The sequence below is a fragment of the Ascaphus truei genome, chromosome 7, assembly GCF_040206685.1.
Source record: "Ascaphus truei isolate aAscTru1 chromosome 7, aAscTru1.hap1, whole genome shotgun sequence".
Taxonomy (NCBI): domain Eukaryota; kingdom Metazoa; phylum Chordata; class Amphibia; order Anura; family Ascaphidae; genus Ascaphus; species Ascaphus truei.
This window is the reverse complement of record NC_134489.1, coordinates 18,965,124-18,992,118: the sequence shown is the minus strand read 5'-3', so window position 1 is coordinate 18,992,118 and position 26,995 is coordinate 18,965,124. Positions and strand designations below refer to the sequence as shown.

The following is a 26,995-nucleotide window of genomic DNA, read 5'->3' as shown; positions in this document are numbered from 1 at the left end:
GGCAAGATCACATACTAGCCTGGAAGGACCGCAGGATTCCTCTTCTGAGAATTCAGAGGACAAACAATTCCGCTGGATGGAGCTGGAAATGGATTCTTCAGAGAATTCACTTTCAACAGAGGAATCGCCCACTTTTGATTGAGAGCTTATAGACCCACTTCTCAAGACAATAAGAGAAATCTTTGCAAGTTAGAGATCGCCTATTCAGGAGCCTGCACAGGAAGCCAAGAACCTTACTGGTACACGATGTGGTGAAGGATATGATTAGCCAAACTAGGACATTTTCAAGAGTGTATCCATTTGAGGAAAAAGTGGAAGCATGGAATTCTCCCTCAGGTGGATGCGGAGGTATCAAGGTTGACCAGAAGAACAACCCTGCCTGTAAAGGATGCAGTCTCCTTTCAAGATGCTAGGGAGAATGCGTTGATGGAATTGTTGACAGCTGCTAGCGCAGCTTGCAGGCCTTCTATTGCCATAACATCTGTGTCGAGCAATGAAGTTATGGATTGCTAATGTGGAGGAGGAGGACCTGGAAAACGGGGTTAAAAGATCCCAGATAGTTGGAGCACTCTCTGAGCTAAAACTGGCAGCAGACTTTGTAGCGGAAGCATTGCTGGATTCAGTTGGGCTGGCAGCAAGGTCTATGGCATGGTCTGTCGCTGCCAAAAGGGCACTTTGGCTAAGGTCTTGGCAGGTGGATTCATCATCTAAGAACAATCGGTGTTCAATTCCTTTCAGAGATCATCATATGTTCAGCGGGAAACTTGTTTCCATCATTGAGAAAGCCTCTGGAGGCAAAAGTCTATTCCTGCCACAGGAAAGGAAGAGAAGATTTGATGTCTCAACTTAAGTATGACTGAGAGGGCTAACAGATGAGTTATGAGAGCCTACAGCCCCAGAAGGGGTTACTCAAGAGCAGCCCTGGCGTGAGGGTCAGAGATCTTTTTTTCATGGGCCAAGAAGAGGTGTACCCTCATACAGAGCGGCTGGGAAGTTCACATGAGATGAGGGGAGCTCGAACATCCCACGTTGGAGGAAAATTCCAGCAATTTTGGGACATTTGGGAGCAAACTATTGTGAACTCATGGGTGCTCAACGTTGTCTGCAAGGCTTACTGTCTGGAATTCAAAACAATACCTGGAAGGCACAGGTACATAAGATCACAATAACCGGGAAACAAACTTGCCAGACAGGCATTAACCAACCAGCAGCATCCAATAGCTTATTAACAATTTGTGCAATTCAACCAGTTCCGCTACAAGAAAGATATCAAGGTATCTACTCGGCAACGTTCCACGTAAAAAGGCGAATGGAACATTTCAGGTGTATTCTGGATCTAATCAGAGTAAACAAACTGCTCAAGGTAAGGAATTTCAAAATGGAATCCCTCAAGAACATTTTTGCTTGTATCAGTAGGCCTAAAGGATGCCTACTTCCATATCATAGAATCTGGCAGCAATTCCATCTGTGGTATGAGCGCCAAGGTGTAAGCTTCTTGGAACCACCTATTCCTGCAATTCTGGCATTTTTTTCAAGAAGGTCTAGAACAAGGGCTCAGCTCTAGCTGACTGAAGGTTCAGGTGTCCGCATTATCGGCACCAATAGGGATAAATTTGCCCGCCATAGATCTTACAAGTAGATTCTTCCAAACTTTGAAAAGAATCAAGCCTGGAAACCAGGATCCCAGTGCCTGCTTGGGATTTACCGTTGGTATTAGGGTTCTGACAGATGCCCCTTTTTTAACAACTTTCTCAAACTTAAGACATGGATCTAACACTAAAGACAGTACTGTTGATAGCAGTAACGTTGGCATGCAGGATTGGTGAATTATAAACTTTGTCCATGAAAGAGCCTTTTCTTATTTTTCACCAAGACACGGTCGTCTGGAGACAAGTACAGCTTTTCTTACCTAAGGTTTCAAAATCCCATCTCAACCAAGAGATAATACTACTTCATTTTGCCCAAAACCGGCAAACAACAAAGAATGGATTCTAAACGCTTTAAATGGAATGAGGTGCTTAAAGCTCTACCTTTCCAAAACAGAAGGATTTAGGAAGTTAAATAGACTGTGTTTTATTCTTCCAAAGGGAACAATGTAAGGGCGAGCAGTCTCAAAAGCTACCATAAGTTAATGAATTGTAACAACTATTCAAAAGATTCCAGCCCCAGTGCTGGTAAACAGGAAAAAGAAGAATGTCCTTCAGCGCGCAGATTCAAGCAGAATTTCCAAACATAGGAGAGATACAAGGAAAAAAATATATTAATAGACAGATTTCTGTGATTGACAATTATTGAGGCAGGTGTATTCACAAATCAGCCTTTGTTTTCACTCCGTCAATACAGATCTTGCCCAAATACGAGTCAATAAATTACGACAGAGTAAACTTAGATTTAACAAGGTAAAAGTTACGTCTAGTATAGATGACTCACACCTGATATGGTGACTTCTAGGGATTTCCTCATATATTCCATTGTCAATCACAGAAATCTGTCTATTAATATATATTTTTTTCCTTGTATCTCTCCTATGTTTGGAAATTCTGCTTGAATCTGCGCCGAAGGACATTCTTCTTTTTACTGTTTGGAGGGATGTGAAAATCCCTCTTTGGACTCTGGCTGCCAGACTTAAGTATTATCCCATTTGGGACAGTTACTACCTCGTGATAATTTGGTGTGTTTTCACTTATGAGTTTCACCCATACACACATTAATCTTTAACCCTACACTAGTATTTATAATTTAGTGGATAGCGCTGCTTCCTTTTTTCCCCAGTGCTGGTAAAAGCACATTTGACAAGGTCCATGGGCGACAACGAATGCACGCAGGCTTCCCCCGCAGAATTATGCAGGACGGCAGTATGGACTTCAATTAATATATTTATAATGTATGTGTATCTTTATATAGCGCCATTTATGTACATAGCGCTTCACAGCCGTAATACATGTGACCTAATAATATAAGTAGCAAATAACACATAATCGGAATAAGTGCTTCAGACATATAAGTAGCATTGGGAAAAGGAGTCCCTGTACTGAAGAGCTTACAATCTAAGAAGCATTCTTTGGGCGTACAGGCCTCACCAGATGCATGCTTTGGCAGGAAGGTCCTGCAGTTAATTGTCACAAATAAAAGATAATATTTAAGTGTCAAGGAGTATGGTGTTTTATTCTAGGACCCCCACCCCACACCCCACCCCTTTTTTTTTTTATGTGGATACGGCTTTGGCAAGTCACATTGGTGGCCACGAGGACAACCAGAAAAATAGAAAATTGATACCCAATTTACCGTAATCTTCTTTTCCTAGAGAGTCCATCCATGGCAGTGCTCACCAATTCCCTCCCAAAGTTTATATCTAAGATGATACACATTTTTCTAGTTATATATTCCAGTTTTTGCACTGAGATTACCTGGGGAAGAAAGGAGAGGCTATTGATGGTCCTCCCACAGGTAGTACAGAAATCTATCTCGGTTGAATGGTGGAACTTAACCGATTGGTGAGCACTGCCATGGATGGACTCTCCAGGAAAAGAAAATGACGGTGTGTGTATAAATTGTCTCTTTATACAGGATTGAAGCAGGGGTTTCCCAGAGCTGAATTCCATTATTTTCAGCTCCGGGGACCCCCTGCTTCCAGAGATGCTTACCTCCGTAGTAGGTGCCGGTAGCGGCTCGGCTAGCAGGGATCACGTAATGACCGCTTTTCAAAGCTCCCGCAGCCTGCGGGCCAATAGAAAGCCGTGACATCATCAGGTCCGGCTTTCCATTGGCCCACATGGCATGGGGACTTTAAACTTTAAAACCCAGCTAGGTCAGCCGGAGCGGCTACCGGTATCTACTACGGAGGTAAGAAGCTGGGGTCCCTGGAGCTGAAATGAATGGAGTTCAGCTCTGGAGACCCCCTGCTTCCATCCTGTGTTATAAAAAAAATCAATTGGATTGCTCCTTTAACCAGTGGATGAATCCTCACTGTCCATCCCTAAAGTCACAAAACTCCTTGTGGTCTGCGTTCTGAGGCTACTTTAAAATTTGTTTTTGTTTTTAAGGGTCTTTAAGTATATAGAAATTCTCATTATACAGTATAGTGATGTATGTTCTTTTTTAACAAATAACATACAATTTCTGTACTTTTCCACCAAACAGGAAATGCTTAATATAGGTATGAAGCTTAAGTCGGTTTGGCTTGTATATGCAAAATCTCTGAGACTGTACAGTATGTCTCTTCAATCCTTAGTAGCCGATAACAATTTTTGTGCAGTGTAATATGGAATCTTTGCTGATTGATAAGCCCCTCACAGCAAGACCAATCATCCATGGGGGGGCTGGTCTCCTTTATCCTAACTGCAGCAAGATGTTCCATAGCTGCGGCATGGAAAAAAATGAACACCCCCTCCAGAAGAACTGTCACTAAACGAATAAACAAAGTAATGTCGATAGAAAGACTAAGAGCCCAACTGAAACAAGCTACTGAACAGTTTGACAAGACGTGGGAGCCATGGCTCCAGAGCTAGGAAAACATAGAAACCAGTAAGAGGTAAAAATGATCATTCAAAAAATAAAAACTGTAGACCCATAAAAATAAGAAGCTGATCGGAGGTGGGCGAGGTGGAATTCCCTTCTCTCCCCACTCTACCATGCCTCATCCCCATCCCGCCTCTCCCCATCCCTCCCTTTCTTCCCCTCTATCTTTTTCTTCTTCTCTTTCTCTATCCACTTTGAAACTCACTCAGATTTGCAGATCTGGAGATCTTTATCGCTAAACAAAGGGGTAAACGGGTTTATAGCTCCTCTGATCGCTCAACTACACAAAATATGGATAGAAGCTAACCCTCAATGTCAGTTGTTTATTGTACATGAAAATGCCAAGTATACTGTTGTTTGTTCCCAGTGTAATGCTCCCCCTGTAATGTAATGTAATCATCTGTATCTCTCTAAAAACTCAATAAAAAAAGATTGAAACAAGAAAGGTTCAACCATCCTTTAACAATTCTACTTAATTGGATCCTATGAAAAAATTGAATGTTTATTTACTTCTACTAAATTCCTGTATATCCGCTGATCATGCTTAACTGTTTGCCTAATCATGGCATCATACTTCATTTAGTGTTCTTGCTCAAGAACATTAAATAAATATTGTGAACACCTTTCAAAGTATTTGTTTATTTTTTTTGTAAAAAATAAATAAATTATACTTGTCAATCTGTTATATTTAACCTGTTTAGCATGCAATTTTCCTTAGTTCCCACTTGTCCTAGGAAGGGCTACCTCTTTGAGGAATTACTTTCTGGCATCATTTAGGATTAACCCCTTCACTGCTAAAGTGGTCAGCCTTTCTTGTAATTAAGAGATTAAAGCCACATCCTGGCTGAACTAACGCCAATATCTTTACCAGGCAGTTCCCAGAGCTGAAAATAACACGGTTCAGCTCCAGGGACCCCCTTTGTTCTGATCCTGTACGGGAGGTTAGGTAGGGGGGAATTGCAGTTGATTACCGTGCTTAACCAGATGGGTTTTATTGCTGTCTCCTAGGGGACAGTGCGGTTTCGGGAACCCTCCAAAAGCACTTATAAGCAGGAGACACGTCTGACACATCCAGGCACGTTATTAAATCCAGCAGGAAAACTCCCAAGACCCCCTGAAGGGACAAATCCGTCCCCACCAAAGGATTTTGAAATGTCGCCGAGCAGCCCAACCCTGCTCCTGAAAAACATAGAGAAGCAGGTAAAGTAGCATCAGAAAATACATGGACAGTTGTTCCTAGTGTAGCAAGAACGTGAAAAGCCACAAAGGGGGTAATTCCGTATAATCCAAAGTGATTTGAATGAGGGCTTGTGAGTATATTGAATTACCCCCATAATTGTAATGCACAGAACCGTAGAGGTATTTCACCTCCTCAGTGGGGAGAGCTCACTGCTGTGTGTCAGGTCACTGTTGATCATCCATAGAGATTAAATATTAACTTCCACTGCTTTGCTGCAGACTGAGACATTATCAGGCTGGCAGTAGTTTGCTTCAGAGCCAGCATGAATTCCACCTTACCAGTTCTTTTCTATCGCAAAATAATTGTGTTTGACATCTGCTCTTTCATCTTTACAGCAGCCTTACAAAATACTAAGACTAGCTCTAGCCCACGGGCAACTTGCAGGGCCTGCTTTAGAGACCATTGCATAAAACAGTTGGCAATAACTTTTCTCCCTAGAGAGCTTTGTGACCGAAGTCTTATGTCTTCTAGCTGCTTGGTTTTTAGGATATTGTTAAAGATTTGTGCAAGACTCGGAGAACAGAGTTTGGAAGCATTCTGCTGTAATGTAGTTGTTTGTTACAATTATTACACCCACTTTGTCTAGCAAATGTGCCCTCTGGCAGTGGGTTTGGTTATAGCTTTTTGTTTTTACTCCTAATTATTGATATGTGTTACTATATTGTTTGTGTGCACTTGTATTTTTTTTGTTTGCACAACAAAGCACTCCAGAGTTGGCAATTTTGCTTGTAGCTGTAACCTTGAAATAACCTTTTTAAGCTGACTAACAACCCGTTTCCCATCCACGCTAAATACCGGTGTAACCTTGTTAATGGTCAGCTCAGCGGGTCTTGCATAGTTACTCGCTGGATGTGGTCACATAGAGGTATGTTTTTATTGTCCTACATTCAGGCAGTGTTCAAGTTTATTTATTTAATATTTCAGACTGTCACAGGGACCTGTAGCCAGCAGCAAATATGTAAAGTGCTGTTGCATGTTACTACTCGATGAGCCTGGTTTGTGTTGGTGCAGACGAAGGCTACGATTTTACCGTATATGGTCCGTCCTGTAAAGTAATTGTTTTCCCCCTAATTATTAGTGACTATCTGCAAGTTTCCAAAGTAAGTGCTGAATCATTGTTCAATCCATGACTGTAGGGCTAAATCTTACTTCTGACAGGGCAGCCTTGCTGCACACGTCTGTACATTTTTCTTGTTGTGGATTATAATCATACCACCTGAGTATAGATCTTGGAGTGAAGCAGGGTGTTGGGCAGCGGAATCTCCAAATTCAATCTGCATTTAAACATACAATGCTGCTTTTACATTTTTGTCTCGGGTTGTACATATAATGCAGTAGTTCTTGCCAGTGTTATTTATTAACAGGAAATCAATCATCCTCCCTGCCCCCTACCAAGTTGCTCTGATTAATTTTTTTAATTTAAGTTTTCAGCGTGGAGCTGCTTATTAAATCTAAAGCAGTAATGCTCACTCATCTAGAAGAAGGAATGTATTGTGGTTCAGAAAGCATGGTGATCGTAGTTTTATCAGATGTCTGGAGGAATTTTTTAAAAGGGTATTTGTTCTGCAACTGGCGAAAGGGATACAGGCGGTCCTCGGCTATCCACCGGAATCCGGTCTGGAAGGAGCGTTGGATAGTGAACCTGTTGTAAAGTGAGTCCCGTGTTAATCAGTGGCGGTGAGCGTTGGATAAAGCATTCCGGCGTCGAAAAATATAGGGTTGCATTGTAAAGCGTTGGATCTGCCATTCGTTGTAAAGTGAAACGTTGGATAGCGAGGACTACCTGTATTGTTTTCTAGAAGGAAGAGAGTAGTGTATTTTCCTTGCGTTCTGCTGCTGGCAATCAACCAACACCGAGTCTGACCAGATAACCATTTACCATTAGCAGAGACCTTACTCTTATTGTGGAATTGACTGTAGATTTTTGGAGGGGCTAGAAGACATTAGTGTCAGACATTACTTGTTTTACATTTCAATGCAATATGGTATCTGAATATGCTGCAAGTTGTATCAGTCTGTGCCTTCACCTCCCAGACGTACTGTGTTGTATTGCAGAGTGCTCAGCTGACAGAAATGGTCAGCAGTCTGATAGTCCCCACCAGCCTCTCCCCTACCCGCTCTGCCAAGTCCTGCGGGCATAAAAGAGTGTCCAGTGGATTCACATCCAGGTAAGTTGACTGTCTGGGGGCAGAAAACAAATATTGTAATAGTGGATCCTCTGACATCTGCTGAAGCAAACTATACACCGTTCTGGCATAATCCTATCTTTGTAGAAGCAGTATGATGTACTAGCTGAAAGTACCAAGCGTTGCTCGGGGATTCTAAGAAACCAACCTCCTTCCTCCTCTTCTCTCCCCCCCCTCGTCATCTCTCTCCCTCCCATCACTTTCATGTAATACCTTATGGTGTCCCCAATTCTCTCTGCCTCTCTCTCTCTCTCTCCTCCTCCAGCATTCTTACTTTCTCCTCTTGTGCCAACTTCCTCTCATTCTTTCTTCGTCTGCTTTCTGTGTAAGCTATAACTCTCACCTTATGATGTCACATGCCAGATACATAGCCTACCAGCAACATCCAGTGGTTGACTTGCTTAAGAAATTGTAATGACTCATAGACTTAAAAATAGAAAACATCCAAACAGAGAAGAACCTGCTCCTTGATCATCATGCAAAATTTGGTTATGATATCTTCAGAGGTCCAAATGCATAGCGAACAGACTAACCATTTTCCAAAAGTAGATTCCAACGGTCAGAAGCCCGGTCACAGATATATTTTCTTTCTTCTTAGGTTGCTGATCAGCACAGAACCACTCTATACTATGTATTTATTGTTTGGCTACCATGTGTGTTAGCTAAAAGCTTTCTAAAGCTTACCTTGAAAAAGACAAGCCTTTTCAGGGTTGTAACTACATAAAGGATCCTTGCTTATACAATATGTAACAAGAGCAGCGGTGTTCGCAAACTGGGGGGCGCGGGATTTTCTAAGGGGGGGGGGCGCGCGGTTGAAGAGCCCCCACGCTTTTCCCCCAGGCATGTAAATTAAATGCTGGGGGAGGCGCGAGGCCTCTGCAACTTCACTTGCCTGCTCTCAGCCGGCGCTTCCCTGATGCGTCGCCATGACAACGCGGCGTCAAATGGCAACAAGTCACATGACGTTGTGACGTCATATGACGCGTGGAGCCCGAGGGTAGGTATGGAGGGGGCGTAGGCAAGGGGGAGCAGAGACGGGGGGCGCGAACTTAAAAATTTGCACACCCCTGCCTTAGAGGATCTAAAAGCGGAGCTGGCCAGAACTACAGCAGCAAAGCTCTATCTAGTGCAGTGTTTTCCAACCAGGGACCATGACCCTCTGCCGAGGGTGCATCGGCCCCAGGGGATAAACTCAGCTGGCTGCTCAGTGGGTGCGTCTTGTGCTGCCTGGAGATGGAGAGGCTCTCTCCTCTCTCAGCCTGACACAGAAGAGAGAGGAGCCTCTCCAGCTCCAGACAGCATGTGGTGTGCCCGCTGAGCAGCTGACATGTTCGAGGTGTGGGAAGGTGGGAGAAAGAGGGAAGGAGTGTGGGCCTTGTGTGTGAGTGAGTATGCGTGTAAGCGAAGAGGGAATGAGTAAGGTCTGTAGAGCAAGGGTGAAGAAGATTTTTTAAAAAATCTTTCAGGGGTGCCCCTGCTTAAAAAAAAGGTTGCGACCCACACTGTGTAGTCTAATCCAGCGGTGCGCATTGTGGGGGGTGCGAGATTACCGACGGGGCGCAGGGTTTACAGAGGCCCCGCGCGCTTCCCGAAGGAACTTAAATTAAGTGCCGGGGGAGCTGCAGGACCCATGTAAACAATACTTACCTTGATTCAGCTGGCATCTGGAGACGCGTCGCCATGGCAACGCGGCCGCGGGGTCATGTGATGTCACGTTGCTATGGCAACGTGACGTCATGACACCTAGACGCCGGGAATCAAGGTAAGGAGGAGGAGGGAGGGGGGCGCGCGGGGAGGCGGACAGCTGGCAGGGGGCGCAGGGAAAAAAGCTTGCGCCCCCGTGGTCTAATCCCATGTTCAAGCATCACGGAGTATAGACCCTTGTTGCCAAAGTGGTGAACTAAAGACACAGAAATAACTTGGGCCCTAAACCTGTCTGTAATACATAATAAAGATTTTGCTGTTCTGATTGAAAACTGCACACCTGCTTGCCCGCTATATCACAAAGCCTTATGTAAAGTAGCAAAACGTGTGAAAGCTCATTCTGCAGGTATTGTTCTTGCTTACGGTTTCATGCCCTTTTAGCACTGCAAGGCTACATGAAGAAGGATCCCTCTCCTTGAACGGCTTTTGTGAGCAGCAGCAGGTAAAGAGGAGGAAGAAGAACCGTGTCAGAGCCACTTCTGTTCCCAGGAGTAATACCAGCAGCTCAGCCCGGACGAGACCTCTGCAGGCCTTCCACAAACGAAAGCTCTACAGGCCAAGCCCAGATTGTCCCCCTGTTCACTTGGTGAGATGTGTATAGCAGAGTGAATACAAAGCGTTAGCTATGGGTAGCGGGAATTAATTGTGTCTGCAATGTGTTGCGATATTCAATATATGTTGGTAGAATAGAATGTGAAGGGGCCTGAAATAGTACCAAAAATGGCACTATGGCAGTAATTTCCAACAGAGGGTTCGGGGACCCATAGGAGTATGCACCTCCAAGGAGTTTACTGTGATGGGGGGGGGGGGGGAGAGTAATGGTGGGCCCCAGGCAGTAGAGTGGGTTCCTGAACTTGTGTAGGACTGCCCACTTAAGAAGGTCCCAAACTGCATCTTCAAGTGGATGGTATAGCTGTCAGTTACAGTAGCATGTTTTGCATCCACCACGCAAAGCATTGCGTGGTGTGACTTTGGAATCTTCCGCAGTAATCGACAGCTATCCCACCCATGCTAACAGCAAGAGGGTCAGATGCACCCTCTCACCCAGGTGATATATGGAATGAAGCAAGAACAGAGAACACCAAAAATAGTATGATACATTTCTGAGAGTAAAAAATGATGCTATTACTCACATTTTATGTGAGCAATATAGGCTTTTCGGTTATTATAGAGTAACCAACTCACTATGTAGATTTTCTACTGGATGGACAGGATACTCCCAAAAGAAAAGAGAAGACAAAATAGTGCAATACTGTTGTGTAGTAAAATCTTAACAGTAAACAAATAGTAATATTACTCACATTCTTTGTGAGAAATGAAAGCTTTCCAGTTGTTATAGAGTAACCACCTCAATATGTAAATATTCTCACTGGAGGGACAGGATACTCCCAGGGAAGAAACAAAGGAGAGGACAACGGGATAATGTAGAAAACTTTATAACAAATAGTAATAAAAACATACAACACTTACAAGCACGTAAGCCAGACTGGGCAGTGGGACCCCCCTGGGTAATGTAGTGAGGAAGAAAACTCAAAGAATAGCCATTTTACAGCAACCCTCTACATCAAATCACTGCCTTTGGGGGTTCAAACGTTCACGGTGAACTTCCTCAAACCTCTGCTCCAATAGCTTTGTCAAGCTTCCAGTGTCGCCCTGCGCGTTTCGTCACATAGTCTATGTTTATTGTTTATGTTTATATTCCATATATCACCTGCATGCGAGTGCGCACCTGACCCTCTTGCTGTTATCTCTATAGTGGATTTGGGCCGAATCCACCCAAGTTGCAGCACCCATTACAGGACAGTACATTGAATTTTTTTATACTTTGAATTGTTTTAATACACAGTATCTTGCGCTCGTACCCTTTGTCTTCATACCACCCATGCTGTCTGCACACACTGAGGTGGAGTTTGGGGCCTTATTAAACATGTTTTCACCCCACAAATTCAGGATACTATATATGTCCTGGGATTGGTCAAACCATTTTGTTAGCAATAGTCTGAGTAGACAATCGGATTTAATATCAGTTGTTTGAAGAAAAAATATTTCCTAGCAGGGAGTGCACAATGTAAATAAGGTTGGGAATAGAAATGGGCAAACTGGTCTGAAACCATTCTGCAGATTGAATCAGTGATTTTTTTAGACCAAATTTTATCCGCACACCACAATCCGTTGGAGGGGGAGGAGAGGTGTAAAAACATTTTTTGTACTGTTAAGTACTTGAATCATTCAATAGCCACACCATGGCCAGGGACAACAATATATATACACCGTGTCATCTGCCAAACACACAACTGAGTTAAAGTAAAAATAAATAAAACTCTACAAACTGCAGGAAGTGATTCCTCTAGCTTCCCGCAGCGCACAAGGTGCTTTAGACTGGTCAACCCAATAACACTTTGAGGAATGGGATATGGTGTTAGACCCAACAGGATCACAACCCACACAACCTCTATTATTCCGGACAACAGCTCTTGACGTGTGAGCTAAACCGGCTGATGGATAGCACCACTGTCACAGCATACTTTTCAGCTCTACTTCTCACTGAGTGCCTGTCCAAAGCACTTTACCCTCTACTGGGATAGAGAACAATATCAGGTATCTCTACTCCTACCTATTGCTGCATTAGCAATACTGCCAAATATATGCCTTTTACCTTTTCTTACTAAATGTAATCGCTGAGCGATCGTATCAGGAAAATAAAAGCAGAGGATACTTAACTCGACTGAAGTATACAGATTTTTGATCAGGTTTTGAAGAGGAGGAATATATGTTACGTTTTACAATAGACTATCGCATTGCTGTCAATATAACTTTAAAGACTGCATCTATTGTAGTCAAATTAAGGGGAAGATACATCTATGAGCCTACAGTATATCTAAGGCTAAGGCCTCGTTCAGGGTGCCAGAGGCAGGAGTTGGAGGGCGGGCATTCGGGAGGGAGGGCGGCAGTCTGCTGGGCGATGTGTGTTCATCCCCAGCAGACGTTTTCAGGAGGCGGGGAGGGGGCGGGGCTACAGACCTGAGGTTAGGGATCCAAGTTGCAGTCATGAAATCATTCTCAAGAATGATTTCATTGGCTGCCGAGGTCCCAGTGACGCTGCTGCAGCTTCAAAAAACGATTTTTCTGTTTATTGAAACTGTGGCCAGCGTCAACTCCGGGCTTCGGAGACAGGGCAGCTGCTACCCTGACAACCAGTATTCAATTTGAATACTTTGTGTCCCACGGCAGCTCGCCCTCCCTCTGAAGCCTGCACCCTGAACGAGGCTCCCTCAGTCAGCGCGCCCGCACTGCAGACAGGCGGCGCGCTGACAGGCAATTGACCGCTACTTGCGGTCTGTAGGGAGCGGGAGATACAAATTTTCTGCCTCTCGCGCATCACCCCTCCCTCCTCCCGAGCCGGCCAAAAGTTAACAAAAAAAACCAGGACACAGACCTGCAGCTCCTTCCCTGCTCCCCTCCATTCACACACACACACAGGCAAATACACACGGGGGGGTGAATCAGAGCAAGGAGGAAATCGGAACGGGGATCGGGCAGAGGGGGGAATCGGATTGGCTACTGGGATGTCACGTGACGCGACACTGGCCAAAATCACAAGCTCCTTGTAGCACTGGCTGGCTTACGCGTCACAGCACGCAGTCAGCCACGCCGGAAGGAGCCAGCGGGGGCATCTAGAACGGGGGCAAGCAGCTGGTGGCGCGAGGTCGCGCGCGCCACCGGCCGCAGCAGGACCAAAGCCTTAGGCCTGATGATCAGAGATATAATTACACCATCTCAGCTGGTCCTCCGTATAACACACTGCAGGTGTAAAGCAGGGCCAGTCTATTGGCTGTATTACCAGCAAGGGAATCTCCTCTCCTGCACATTGCTACAGGAGCAATATTGCCAATATATTTATTTATAAAATGTTTTACCAGGAAGTAATACATTGAGAGTTACCTCTCGTTTTCAAGTATGTCCTGGGCATAGAGTTATGGTGACAAATACATAGTTACATTAAGTGAACAGGTTTTTACATTATCTACAAGACATTGCATGCACAGCTAAAGATAATATATGCTATAGGCGTATGTAACAGTTACAGACCATATTAAAATGTGAGACAGCTTTAGATTTGAAAGAACTTAAACTGGTGGTGGCTGTGAGAGTCTCCAGTAGATTGTACCAGTTGTGTGGTGCACGGTAAGAGAGGGAGGAGTGGCCGGATACTTTGTTGAACCTTGGGACCATGAACAGTCTTTTTGAGTCAGATCTCAGATAAGTGCTGCCTGAGGTAGGGGCGAGGAGCTTGTTCAGATAGGCGGGAAGCTTACCCAGAAAGTATTTGATGGCAAGATAGGAAATATGAACTTTGCGCCTAGACTCAAGCGATGACCAATCTAGTTCTTTGAGCATTTCACAGTGATGTGTGTTGTAGTTGCATTGGAGAACAAAACGGCATATTGAATTCTAGAAGATATCAAGTTTGCTAAGGTGGGTTTGAGGTGCCGAGCCATATACTATGTCTCTATAGTCTATAATTGGCATTAGCATCTGCTGTGCAATCCACTTTCTGACCTGAAGACTTAGGCATAGGTTGTGGATGTCAGGGTATCAATGTGCAACCCAAATGTTGAATGGGAGTCAAACCATATGCCCAAATATTTAAAACTAGTAACAAGGGCTGGGATGATATTAGCGTTGGTTCTGATCTGGAGCTCATTCATTGGAAGTTTTAGAAACGTAGCCTTGGTCCCAAATACTATTGTTAGTCTGGTCAGTGTACATTATATTCCTTCTTTTTTATCTTATCTTTCTTACTAATTTTCATCACTTTGTGATATCCAAGAAGTACCGGCATTCAAAGTATACCAAGCTCTACTAATGGGTGTAACCTCATGATTATACTCTGAGAGGGGATATATCACCTTATATTAAAACTAATATCATATTGCTGTCAATGTCATTTAATAGACCGCCTTATCTATCCTCATAGGCGGCTCATTTTTAGCCTGTATATTATAATCACTTCTAGTAGTTGATCTATGTCACCTTGTTTTCGTTTAGTCGTTTTATATGCTCCATCAGAGCAACGCTGCGCAATCTTTCCTGCTTGCGCCGCCCTCCCCCCCCCCCCCCCCCATCTGCTTCCCTCCCTGCTCGCGACCCCCTCCCTTACCTCCTCTCCAGCTCCCGGCATCAAATGATGTTGCGGGGTCACGTTGCCATGCCAACATGACGTCACATGACCCCGCGGCTTGATTTGATGCTGCATCGCCGAAGAAAAGATAGGTGAAGTTGCAGAGCCACACGCAATCCCCCAGCATTAATTTAAATGGCTTGGGGGCAGAGTGCGGGACCCCTGCAACCGCCGCGCCCCCCCCCCCCTGAATAATCTTGCACCCTCCCTGGGGGGCACGCCCCCCAGTTTGCGCACCACTGCATCAGAGAAAGAGTATTGTGAGCACAGTTGTATGTCTCCAGTATTTTAATTATTCTAAATAAAAGCTATTTATGTAAATTGTCAAACTATGGCATAGTGTGCGCCACCAAAGGATCTCCTTCGTGGGGATTCCCCCACCCAATGTTTTGTTTTAGACATATATACATATACACAACTTGAGACACTACTACGTTGAACTCCTAGCCTCAAACCTCCTCTCAAATCTGCCTTTTTAAGACTAATCCGCGGCTCAAAGAAACTAGCCAACACGTTTTGGTGTTAGGCGGAAATTGTGCCCGTCTCTAGTTGGGAACCACTGCACTATGGGAATCTGTTAGATGCAGATTAACTAGTATGAGCAGCATCGTCCTTGACCTCCAAACACTGGTGTCTTTCATATACAGTAGGGAAATTGGCCGTTTAGTTACATCAGACTTGTAACCATACGGTCATATTAAACTCCTAATTGTCCATCTATTAAATAAATACTTTGAAAGTCATCAGTGGGGGTAAAAGATCCAGCTACCTTACTGAAATTCCCATCATCTGTCTCTCTTCCTCTCCCTGTTCTCAGTATATTTATTGAAAATATACTGGCTGTTGCCTGCTCTGGAGCAGGTGAACTTTACTGGCGTTAAGCTTCTTTCACTGCCTGTCTCCAGCAAACAATGAATGCAAGGAATGCTCTGTCACTGCCAGCTCAATCTCCTGCATTCACAGTATAAGCTCTAGTTACATTTGGCCATGCAGGAATTCTTCCAAGATGACGGGCAAATACGGCATATTTAAGTAATAATCCCCTCAGAACAGGGCAGTACTGGCCAATAATGCCCTGGCTGGAAGAGTTGAAGGCTATAGGCGAAGCCAGTAATGCCCTGTTCTGAGGGGATTATTACCATTATAGGCTAAATTTAGTTTTTTTTTCATAAATAATAGACACTTTTGTATAGTTATATAGATTTTTTTCATTAAAATAAAATGGTAAATACATTAAACCACCTCTATATACACTTACACTGCAGCTATCTATATCCACACACTGCCACCCCCTCTGTGTGTACACACACACCAGCTCTACACACAACACAGCAGCTACACACACACAATCTGCTGCTACACACAAACTCTGCTGCTGCTGCTGCTATACACACAGCACACCACACGCACGCACACACACAAACGCTGCTGCTACACCCATAAACGCTGCTGCTGCTGCTGACACACACGCTGCTGAGACACACAAACACTGCTACTGACACACACACACACTGCTGCCACACACACACACACACTGCTGTTGACATCACACACTGCTGCTGACACACAAACACACACACTGCTGCTGCTGAGACACTGACACACACACACTGCTGCTGCTGACACACGACACTGACACACACACACCCTGCTGCTGCTGACGCACTGACACACACACACACTGCTGCTGACACACACACTGCTTTCGACACACATACACTGCTGCTGACACACGCTGCTGCTGCTGCTGCTGCTGCTATTGACACACACACTGCTGCTGCTACTACTGATACACACACACAATGCTGTTGACACACACACGCTGCTGACACACCCACACACGCTGCTGCTGACACACTGACATTGACACACACACACGCACTGCTGCTGCTACTACTGACACACGCTGCTGACACACACACACACACACACACACTGCTGCTACTGACTCAGCCACACACACGCTGCTGCTGCCACACTGACACACACACACACACTCTGCTACTGACACACACACACACTCACACGCTGTTGCTGCTGCTCCTACTGACACACACTGCAGCTGCTACTGACACACTGACACACACACACACACACACACACACACACACTAGACAGAAACTGCAGCCACAAACAAACTGCAGGCAGCCACTTACTTTGCAGCTACACACACACTGCAGACACACTTACTTTGCAGCTACACACACACTCTCTCCCTCCTTAACTCAACTAAGTCTGTCAGCTCTGTTCATGGAGGGAGGGAGAGGAGTCATAGCCTGCTGCTGCTGCTTCCTGACCAATCCCCTGCCCTGTCTCAGAGCTTTTCTGACAAAAGGAAAAGCTGATTGGCTGGAAATAAACACATTGCAAGCTGCAAAAATTCCGGGCATTACTGAATGAATAATGCCCGGAATTTAAACCAATCAGAGAGCAGGGATTTCAATAATGCCCGGAATTGACCAGCTTTAGCCTATAATCTCAACAAATTGCGATTTGTCGGCTTACTCCTGTCTGGACTGTGCTGGGCTTTTAACATTATCAATGTTTGCTTTTTGTTCTTTACTCAGTAGTTGTTTTAGATCCTTGCTTTTTTATTTTTTAAATTACTGTTGGTTAACTGTCCTGGTATTTGAGTGCCTTTATAAGTACAGAAAGATTCAACAATACCTTAGCAATGCATGCTTACCCTCATCTCCTGTGCATACTGTGGCATTTTCTAGCCAATGGAAACATCACGCATGTGTTCCTGAAGACTGGTGTAATTTACATGTTTCTCTTGTTTCTTAACAAACTAAACTTATGTTGTTTGTGATCACTTTGCTGCAGGCTCTGTCACCCCCAGAAACTGTATGTCAGTATGATGAGTTACTGCATCGCACAAACTCATGCTCCACATGGATCAGTTGTGGCAAGCGGCGAAGGCCCTGGCTAATGAGCCGAAATGTCTGGAAGATAGACCCATACTTTCACCCTGTCTTGTCTTTGCCCTCTGGTAAGCAGACATGCTCTGTGCTATGTCCCTGATATAAAAATAAAGGTATTTTTATTTGCATGCCATCTGCTGGTCTAGATCTCCACTCTAAAAAACATTAACTTGTCTTCTAGACCTCCCCCTTCATATGCACTTTGAAGCATTACTGAAGAATAACCATGATATTAAAGGAGATGTGGATAGCACAGCACTCAAAGAAGAGGGGGATGTATCTCCATCACACGGTATGTCAGTTAGGTTATATTTGGGTTACAAGATCTGAAAAGGTCATTGGTTTAAAGAATCAACAATACCTTCTGCTTTGTCCAAATATATCTCTATACCTGTGCATGTATCTTTACTGTTCTTTTACTTATTGGATTATTTTCTTAATGTAAAACTAGCCATTAGTATTCAGTTTTAGTTTTTGAGGGGAGAAACTAAATCTAATCCTTTCTCTTCCGCCCCCAAAAGAAGATCTGTGGGGAGGGGTCAAAACCCCACTACCCTACTGAGTACTGTTGCATAGTATTTTTTAAGGGTATTGTAATGATAATCTGTATCCTCATCCCATCCTACACCTCTTCTTAACTCCTCCTGCCTTCCTTCCTTGACTCTTTTTCCACTGTCTCAAAGGAGGATGTGTCGTTGTTGATCTCCTCTTCTCCTTCTACCACCTGTCCTCTTGACCCCATTCCCTCCCATCTCCTAAAACCTTTTGCTCCTACTATAATCCCTACGTTCACACATTTTTAACTCCTCCCTCTACTCTGGTACCATTTCCACCTCCATCAAACATGTAACCGTTAGACCATTACTCAAAAACAGCAAGCTTGACCCTACCTGTCTTTCTAACTATCGTCCTGTCTCCCTCCTTCCTTTTGCCTCTAAACTCCTTGTACGTCTTGTATTCTCTCGCTTGCTCCATTTTCTGAACACCTATTCTCTCCTAGACACTCTACAATCTGGCTTCCGCACTGTTCACTCTACTGAAACAACCCTCACTAAAATAACTAATGACCTTCATGCTGCCAAAGACAGAGGTCATTACACTATGCTAATATTACTCGATCTCTGCAGCATTTGATACTGTGGACCACCCTCTTCTCCTTCACATTCTCCATACTCTTGGTATTTGTAACAAAGCTCTATCCTGGATCTCCTCTTACCTCTCCCATCGTACTTTCAGTGTCTCTTTTGCTAACACCTCCTCCATTATCGATCTCTCTGTGGGGGTACCCCAGGGCTCTGTCCTGAGACCCTTTCTCTTTACACACTCTCTCTGGGTGACATAATTACATCTCATGGGTTCAAATATCACCTCTATGCTGATAACAAACCAATTTACTTTTCAACCCCTGACCTTACACCTGCTGTATAGACCAAAGTTTCTGAATGTCTCTTTGCGATATCATCCTGGATGGCCCTCTGCCGACTTAAATTTAACATGTCAAAAACAGAGTTCCTCATATTTCCTCCCAAACCTGGCCCTACTACCTCCTTCCACATTACTGTTGGAAGTTGTATCATTCACCCACAAGCACGCTGCCTACGGGTCACACTTGACTCCTCTCTCACATTCTCCTCTCGCATTCAAAAGGTAGCTAAAACCTATCATTTTTTCCTCCGCAATATTACAAAGATATGCCCTTTCCTCTGGTGCTTAACTGCTAAAACTCTGACAGAGACCCTCATTCTCTCCCGTCTCGATTACTGTAGCCTCCTACTGTCCGGCCTTCCTGCCTCTCGCCTGTCTCCCTTACAATATATTACAATCTAAACGCTGTTGCCAGAATCTCTCTACTCTTTCCTAAATCTGTCTCGGCGTCTCCCCTGCTGAAATCCCTCTCCTGGCTTACTATCAAATCCTGTATCACACATTCAATTCTCCTCCTCACTTTTAAAACTTTACACTCTTCTGCCCCTCCTTACACCTCAGCCCTAATTTCTCACTATACACCATCCTGGTTTTTCTACGCTTTGCCGTGCATCTCTCCTCAAAGCAGTTTAAACATGTCGATTACTGTGAATATTCAACGAACTATTTTTCTCTTATAGCCCTGATCACTTTAATTTTGGATATAGTATCCATCCATGTATTGGTTAGAAAAGAACCCATATGCTGTAATGGGGGAGATTAGCTAATTTCTCGCTATACACCATCCCGACTCTTGCATTCTGCTCCAGGATGTCTTCTCTCTACCACCTTTGTATCTAGCGCCCTCTCCTACCTTAAGCCTTTCTCACTGACTGCCCCACACCTCTAGAATGCCCTTCCCCTCAATACCGACTAGCACCCTCTCAATCCACCTTTAAGACCCACCTCAAAACACACCTGCTTTAGGAACCATATGAGTAGCTATATGGCCTACACTATACACCTCATACATAAACCTTGGCCCCTTGCAGACACACTTACCAGAACACCCTCGTACTGTCTCTGTATGTTCTTCCTACCTACCAATTAGATTGTAAGCTCTTCGGAGAAGGGACTCCCTTTCCTAAATTTTACTTTTATGTCTGAAGCACTTCTTCCCATTATGTGTTATTTGTATTATTTGTTATTTATATGATTGTTAAGTGTATTATTGCTGTGAAATTATTATTGCTCTATGTAAATAAAGACATACAACCTTTTAAGCCCTACATGGTCATAGGAGCCTGCAACGTATTGTTCTTCATTCAGTAGTTAAAACATTTTTGGGCAATTCCTGGTCAGGTTTTTTGTTAAGAGTTGGAGACCTAGGATTCGCCACCGGAGAATGCATTGTGATTAGATTGATGCTGTATCGCTCTTTGTTTTACCAAATTAAAGAAATGCCTATTAAAATTTGTAGCACCTGCACATTGGAGCACAGGTTACACGTCCAGCTGCAGACCGCAGACGCGCTATGAAATGCGGAGGCGAGAAGGAAGGGAAAGGAGGCACGTGAGCGAGACTGAAGCCGGTAAAAGCTTTGCCCTGGGAAAGGATGTTGCATTCATGCAAATAGCCTCTCAACAGAGGTGGTAGAGGCTAATACAATAAGGGAATACAAAAATCCTTGAGAATTTAAGCTATCTTATATATACAATAAAAGCCAAACATTCAAATGGAGTCTTGAGATTTTAAAAGCAGATAAGAGAAGGGACATGCAGGGTGGGCAAGTGGTTCCCGTGTTCCATCAAATTCCATGTAAATCCTATAAATGGGAGGGTGTGTATCATGTCCCAGCAATTCTCTGATACATATCTCGCTACAAGGTCCATTGGTTTATTTTCTCCCTTTCTGTATCACAGAAACCTGTATCTCTATGGCCTTAAACTCCTTCAGTGCTGCTGCTGCTGCCGATATTAGCATGACACCTACATCTGCACAGAAATCTTGTGCACGGGTAAGTCACACGGAGGCAAGTTGTGTTTTGTGTATGTCCTGTTCATTATCAGTGACCTCTGCGAATTCACTTATGATTGCAGCTGCAGGTTCTGGACACCTGTAGATAAATATATATATATATAAAAATACATAGTGCTAAAGAATATTATATTTTATTTTCAATTACAGCGATTCCTGACACGTGATCCTAGCAGGCGCAGGTTAAGGAGTGAAAGCTCTTATGATATCGACAATATTGTAATTCCCATGAGTCTAGTCGCACCCACCAAGGTGGAGAAATTGCAGTACAAAGAAATAATTACTCCCAGGTATAGTGTTTGCTGATTACAGTTCTTTCTACATCCACAAGAGTAATGCAGAGATGGAGAACCGTGTTGCAAGTTCTGAAACCTGTGAGCAGACCAACATAATAGTTGAACTTAGTCTGCATCTGAAAAGGACACTTGAGGGTCTCAAAAAGTCTTCATAGATGTAGTTGTACAAAAGCTTTAGGGCCGCCTTCTATATGGCTGGATGTGGCTGTTCTGTCCTTTTTTAGATGAAAATCCCTACTGAATTCTATGGGTATTTTCAGTCTAACAGCCTCATCGGACGATATGTAATAAAGCCATTGATGTTGATCCTTTTAAAAGGCAAAAAAAAGTTCATTATAACAAAATAAACATTAACACCAACAAAAAGTGACCAATATTAATCAACCCTCTAAACTTCCAGATGAGTGCAACATAAATTGCTTGAATTGCTGTCTTCTACTGAAACATGCAAATATTCTCATGTGGTATGTTTATTTGCTGTACACTGCACAGTGGAGGGTTCTGGTCACTTTTTTACTCACCATAAATTATTTTGTCTGGTTGTAGCTACTACCAGCTTCACATTGCAGAGCCAGTAACCTTTCTCACATTGATTGAAAGAGCCGTATGTGACTAGGTATTACTGGCTATGCACTTCTTTAACCCAGGCAGTGCTTAAAAAGCTGTGTAATACGTCATTCATGACCTCATAGGGGTACATGTTAAAATGAACAAGAAGCAAAAAGTGGCACACTGAGTGCTCAGTTCCATGTCATTACCCAGAATCCTTGACCGCAGTGGAAGTACTGTACGCTAAGAGATGATGGGGAAAAGGCAGGTTTGTGAACCTGTCTGAAACATGTGAATGTGCTCATAAGTGGCATTTTTATTTTCTGAACACGATGGTTGAGGATTTTGTTCACTTTTCTACTCACCAGAACTTATTTTACGTCTTCTATTGGAGAATTTCCAATCGCGAACTTGGTTAAACGCCATTGGTAGCTATTTCACCCGGTTTCTCAAGGACCAATATCACACTCTCAAAGCCTTGATCTTTAGAGATTTGTACAGGGTTCCAGTAAAGAAGGACCCTGAAACTTAATACCCCGAAACGTATTGTTTTTGTCTTGTTAGGTCCATGTTCTTGTATTCTCCTGCTAATAACCTCCTTTCTCGTTGACAGTTGGAAAGTGGTGGTACTTGAGCCGCTGGACAGCATTCCTGAAGAAGTAAGTTATTGTTTAGTACAGTAGTAACCTGTCCTACTAGGAGACAAACTGTAGCATACGACACACATAATGTGGATACAACAAGAAGAGAGGTTCCTTCTCAGAAAAAATGAATGGGCGTAATTGGAAACACCAGGGAATGTTGAATGGTAATAGTTGAAGCTTTTTACTAAACTTATAAGCTTATTGCTGTTGGAAGTTTTGGTTGAATATGTGTGGACAGCAGTAAGAAATTCCTTCCTTCATTCCTGAAATCTAAATTCTTTTTGATCCTTTTGGTTATAAATAGATCAGATGTAATTTAAGATAGGACTGCTTCAGCAATAGAGAGCACAGAACTTGTAAAATGCTGAACTTCCCCATTGACTTTGTACTCATCTGATGGTGTGGTGTACAGCAAAGTGTGTGTATGTGAAATTGAACTTGAAACAATCTTTCCAATTGCAGCTGGAAGCCCTGTCTGATGAAGCCTATTACTCTCGCCATGAGAAATTTGAGCAGAGAGAGAAAGCCCGCTGGTCTTTGTGGGAGAAGAGCACGTGGCCCAAGAGGAGCAGGCAGGTGTTTGAGACTTCTTCGCGAGCATCATAATCTCATCCGTAGATTCCTTACAGGGAAAAACTAGTATTGGACAAAATGAAAGTATAGAGGGTTCTGGCAGCACAAAGCTGACCCATTTTAGGAGTCTGAAAGCTGCTAAAGCAAAGAGATATATTGGTAGACTTCTCCTTCTGTTATCTCAATGAGAAATCCAGGCCTGGGCAAACATATAATACGATATGCATATGCACTTGCACTCCATCAGTCATCCACTTTGTTTATGGAAACTGAATACAATTTACTTCATGTAGAATTTCTGCACTTGCTATCTTAACTCTGTCCAGGTTAATGGAAGGTCCAACAGGTCCTCTGGTCGAGTGACCCATGATTTGTGTCTTCTTCCGCACACTTTGCCTCCACAGCTGATGGGTTTAGAAATCTCAGAAATCCTAAGCTACAATACTTCAAAACCTTAATATTGCCTGCTATATGATTGTGCCCCTATATTTTCAGATCTGCAAGCCAATGCATAGATGTTTGGTCAGAAAACATGTTGGCGTGCGCTGAAGAATGCAGCACTCCCAGTTTCTTGTCATATGGTCCTCTGGACACCGTGTCACCTGATAACTGTTCGAGTACCCCCCAATCTGCAGAGGAGCCTCAACAAGAGAAGGTAGACGGGTTCTATTCACTCTTTGCAATCTTCAGTTCCTTTCAATGATGTGCATTGCACAGGTTCTGAGGGTTTATAATATCTCTGTAACACATGCAGAACATCACATCTCTCCTTGAATCTGCTTCCGCACAGAACAATGGCCCTCATGGCTGGAAAGGCTAGAATTTGAGGGCAATTTCCTTCCCTCACTGTTGCAATTGGAAGAGGTCCTGTAGCTTAGGATGAGATCTTTAAAAGGACATCTAACCCCCTTTTTAAAGTATTACATCAAGAAGCTGTTTTTTTATTTTTTAACGTCTGCACTGGCCTGAATGATAAAGTCTTCGTCAGTCTTTCATTTCGTTTGATATTTTACCATAAAATGAAACTTGTCCTTGCAAGATCCACTTAATCCACACATGTGGGATATTGCTTGGTCAACTGCTTTAAAATGATAAGCAATTTAATAGCTTTGCAGTTGTAGACCCAAGTCTTTGTGCCAACAGAAATCACTGAATATTTTGATATTGCAAGTTTTTTATGTTATACCAGCAGCTTATTTATTTATTAGCAGTTGCCTCTGGAAATCTGTATACTATTCATAGGTTTAATAATGTAAATGTAGATTTTCAACACTTGTATGGGGTCTCTTCCTACTTAAATGCTTTACCGGATTCTCTCCAGTACAAGGTGAAAAGTGAGGTCAGTGACTGACCCCGAGAGAGGCTGTTGTGGCTGAAACATTGGTCATACACTGTAATTTGATGGAAATTACTGATGGCTGTTACTCCATCTCTGTGAGCACCTAGTAACCTGTCTATTTTGATTGATTCTGAGTGCACAACATATCCTATTATTGAAAGCTTTCTTACCTGGTTCTCAACATACCTGTGTAACTGTTTGTGTGGGAAAATGCTATAAATGAATGCACGTTTAACACCAAAAATTAAAATGTTAAGACTATCACAATTCATACACTATATTTTATTTTTCCAAGAAACGTCCTAGTTTCAGTGGAATAATGAAAGTTTAAAACTCTTGGTACTTAGGTGTTGTTCACCGTGTCTTGTCTGACAGCTCGAGCAGTGGGAATGCAGAGTCTTCCCACTGACAGAAGCAGCTGCAGCAGCGTTGCTGGGCAAAACAAGAATAACCAAACACGCGCCAGCTCCTTCCAAAACCTCACGGACCCCAACACCGCCAGGAGAGTCGGAGCATGAACATCTTCACTCAATTGGCCATAGAAGATGACAAGAGAATCTGTTTTGCACTCTAAGGCTGTACGAGCGTTGGAGGAGGAATAAGGTAAACTATAGGTGTGGCTGGTGTACGTTGGCATGTTCATGGCATTAACTTTTTGTGCTGAGGACCCTAAGAATACTGAATTCTGCTTTGCGCTTTCCTCTAAATGTACCCGAACATGTCCCATTTCTGGCAGCAAAAGGATTACCTATAACTTGTAATGCGCTTTGTTCTGCAAATAAATGCACAGGCTAACTTACTACATTTTAGAAAAATCTGATGCTATCATACCTCGCGCGCCGCCTGGAGCTGCATGGCGGCAATTTAAAAATTGAACATCTTCAGGCGCCGGCTGCATTACGGGGGGGGGGGGTGGAGGGGGGTGCGCAGCGCGAATAATTTGCTCACTATATATATATATATATATATATATATATATATATATATATATATATATATATATATATTATACACTACAAAAAGGACATCCCTAGGAACGTTTTCAAGCAGTATACAAGCATACCCCGCATTAACGTACGCAATGGGACCGGAGCATGTATGTAAAGCGAAAATTTACTTAAAGTGAAGCACTGCCTTTTTTCCACTTATCGATGCATGTACTGTACTGCAAACATCATATACGTGCATAACTGATGTAAATAACGCATGTGTAACAGGCTCTATAGTCTCCCCGCTTGCGCACAGCTTCGGTACATGTAGGGAGCCGGTATTGCTGTTCAGGACGTGCTGACAGGCGCATGCGTGAGCTGCCGTTTGCCTATTGGGCGAGATGTCCTTACTCGCGAGTGTACTTAAAATGAATGACCTTAAACCGGGGTATGCATGTGCAGCATGCTTTCTCACACTGCTTTCATTGTATGCAGCAGTTTATCATGCATCTGATGTTGCGGTGCCTTTCTTACAGGAAGATGCAGCTGGAGCAAAGTATCCAACAGGTCAAAACCTGTAAATGACCTGCCAGCATCTTTGTGCCCAAGAAGTGTTTCTTCATATCGCCATGCGCGCTAACCCAGCTGGCTGGGGTTTCAAAGAAAGCAATACTGTATCACGCTTTCCAATAGCTGCTGCTGGATAGTGATATAGAATCTGTTAAGTGTCTTGTGTACTCTCAAATTGATCCTTCTCTCTTCCCCCCCACCCCCCAACAACCCGAGCACTTGTTCAGTGTAAGTGGGTGCTAACAGTAATATTCCATATATGAGGCTACTTTGCCTTTGCTCTTACCTTGTTAGCCCTTGAAGCTCCTCCACTGTGGGAATTTCCATTTAAAAGAAATTCCAATACCCCACCTCCCTTACAAATATTTGTATTAGTGAGATGCTTTTCACATATGGGAATACTTACATGTTAGATGCCAAATGTGTTATGAGACAGTTGAGGTAGTGAAAGTATTTGTTTATCCTGCCAGTAGGGATCAGCTTGCCCGTATACACAGCCCATCTAAACTGAGCAGTATTGTACCATGGGCATTTAATTTGTGTTTAACCATTTTTGTCTGTTAAGTACGTTCCACCACTGTCATCTCAGTTAGTTAAACAATGTGTTTGCTGTACTATGTTTAAAATCAGATGTTTAACTCCTTCAGGTTGTTTTACTGCAGTGCCTTGTTGGCTAATCTTCAGCTTTATATAGAAACTGGGGTCATAGGATAGTTTGCAAACTACAATATACCCACAATTAAAACCCCAGCACTGAAGGAGTTAAGCATGAGTTACTAAGGGAGCATTGTAACCTTGTCTTTCTGTAGTGACCCAGACCGGAAACTTGTCCACAGGTTTTCTTTTGTATTAAAGTTATTTCTGTAGGCGGAGTGTGGGCTGACATCAATGGAGATTGCA

At 43.4% G+C, this 26,995-nt stretch overlaps 1 protein-coding gene across 7 annotated transcripts in view; it reads left to right on the top strand.

The window, feature by feature from the left end:
* KANSL1L (KAT8 regulatory NSL complex subunit 1 like) overlaps window positions 1–26,961 on the top strand; it is a 38,194-nt gene extending 11,233 nt beyond the window's left edge. For 3 of the 7 annotated variants that reach the window (XR_012802544.1, XR_012802545.1, XR_012802546.1), the window contains exons 4-16: window positions 5,527–5,718; window positions 7,814–7,926; window positions 10,030–10,234; window positions 17,657–17,822; window positions 17,936–18,046; window positions 20,639–20,749; window positions 21,081–21,175; window positions 21,346–21,485; window positions 22,654–22,699; window positions 23,147–23,256; window positions 23,753–23,912; window positions 24,972–25,199; window positions 26,062–26,961. Coding sequence is in view for 1 of the 7 variants with exons in the window: in XM_075607196.1 (XP_075463311.1) it covers window positions 5,527–5,718; window positions 7,814–7,926; window positions 10,030–10,234; window positions 17,657–17,822; window positions 17,936–18,046; window positions 20,639–20,749; window positions 21,081–21,175; window positions 21,346–21,485; window positions 22,654–22,699; window positions 23,147–23,256; window positions 23,753–23,912; window positions 24,972–25,145 (1,623 nt within the window). In the remaining 6 variants the exon portion in view is untranslated. Of the gene's footprint in view, window positions 1–5,526; window positions 5,719–7,813; window positions 7,927–10,029; window positions 10,235–17,656; window positions 17,823–17,935; window positions 18,047–20,638; window positions 20,750–21,080; window positions 21,176–21,345; window positions 21,486–22,653; window positions 22,700–23,146; window positions 23,261–23,752; window positions 23,913–24,943; window positions 25,201–26,061 lie in introns of those variants that run through there. The other 4 variants (XR_012802547.1, XR_012802548.1, XR_012802549.1 and 1 more) reach the window with 4 other exon arrangements.
* The last annotated feature ends 34 nt before the right edge of the window (window positions 26,962–26,995 follow it).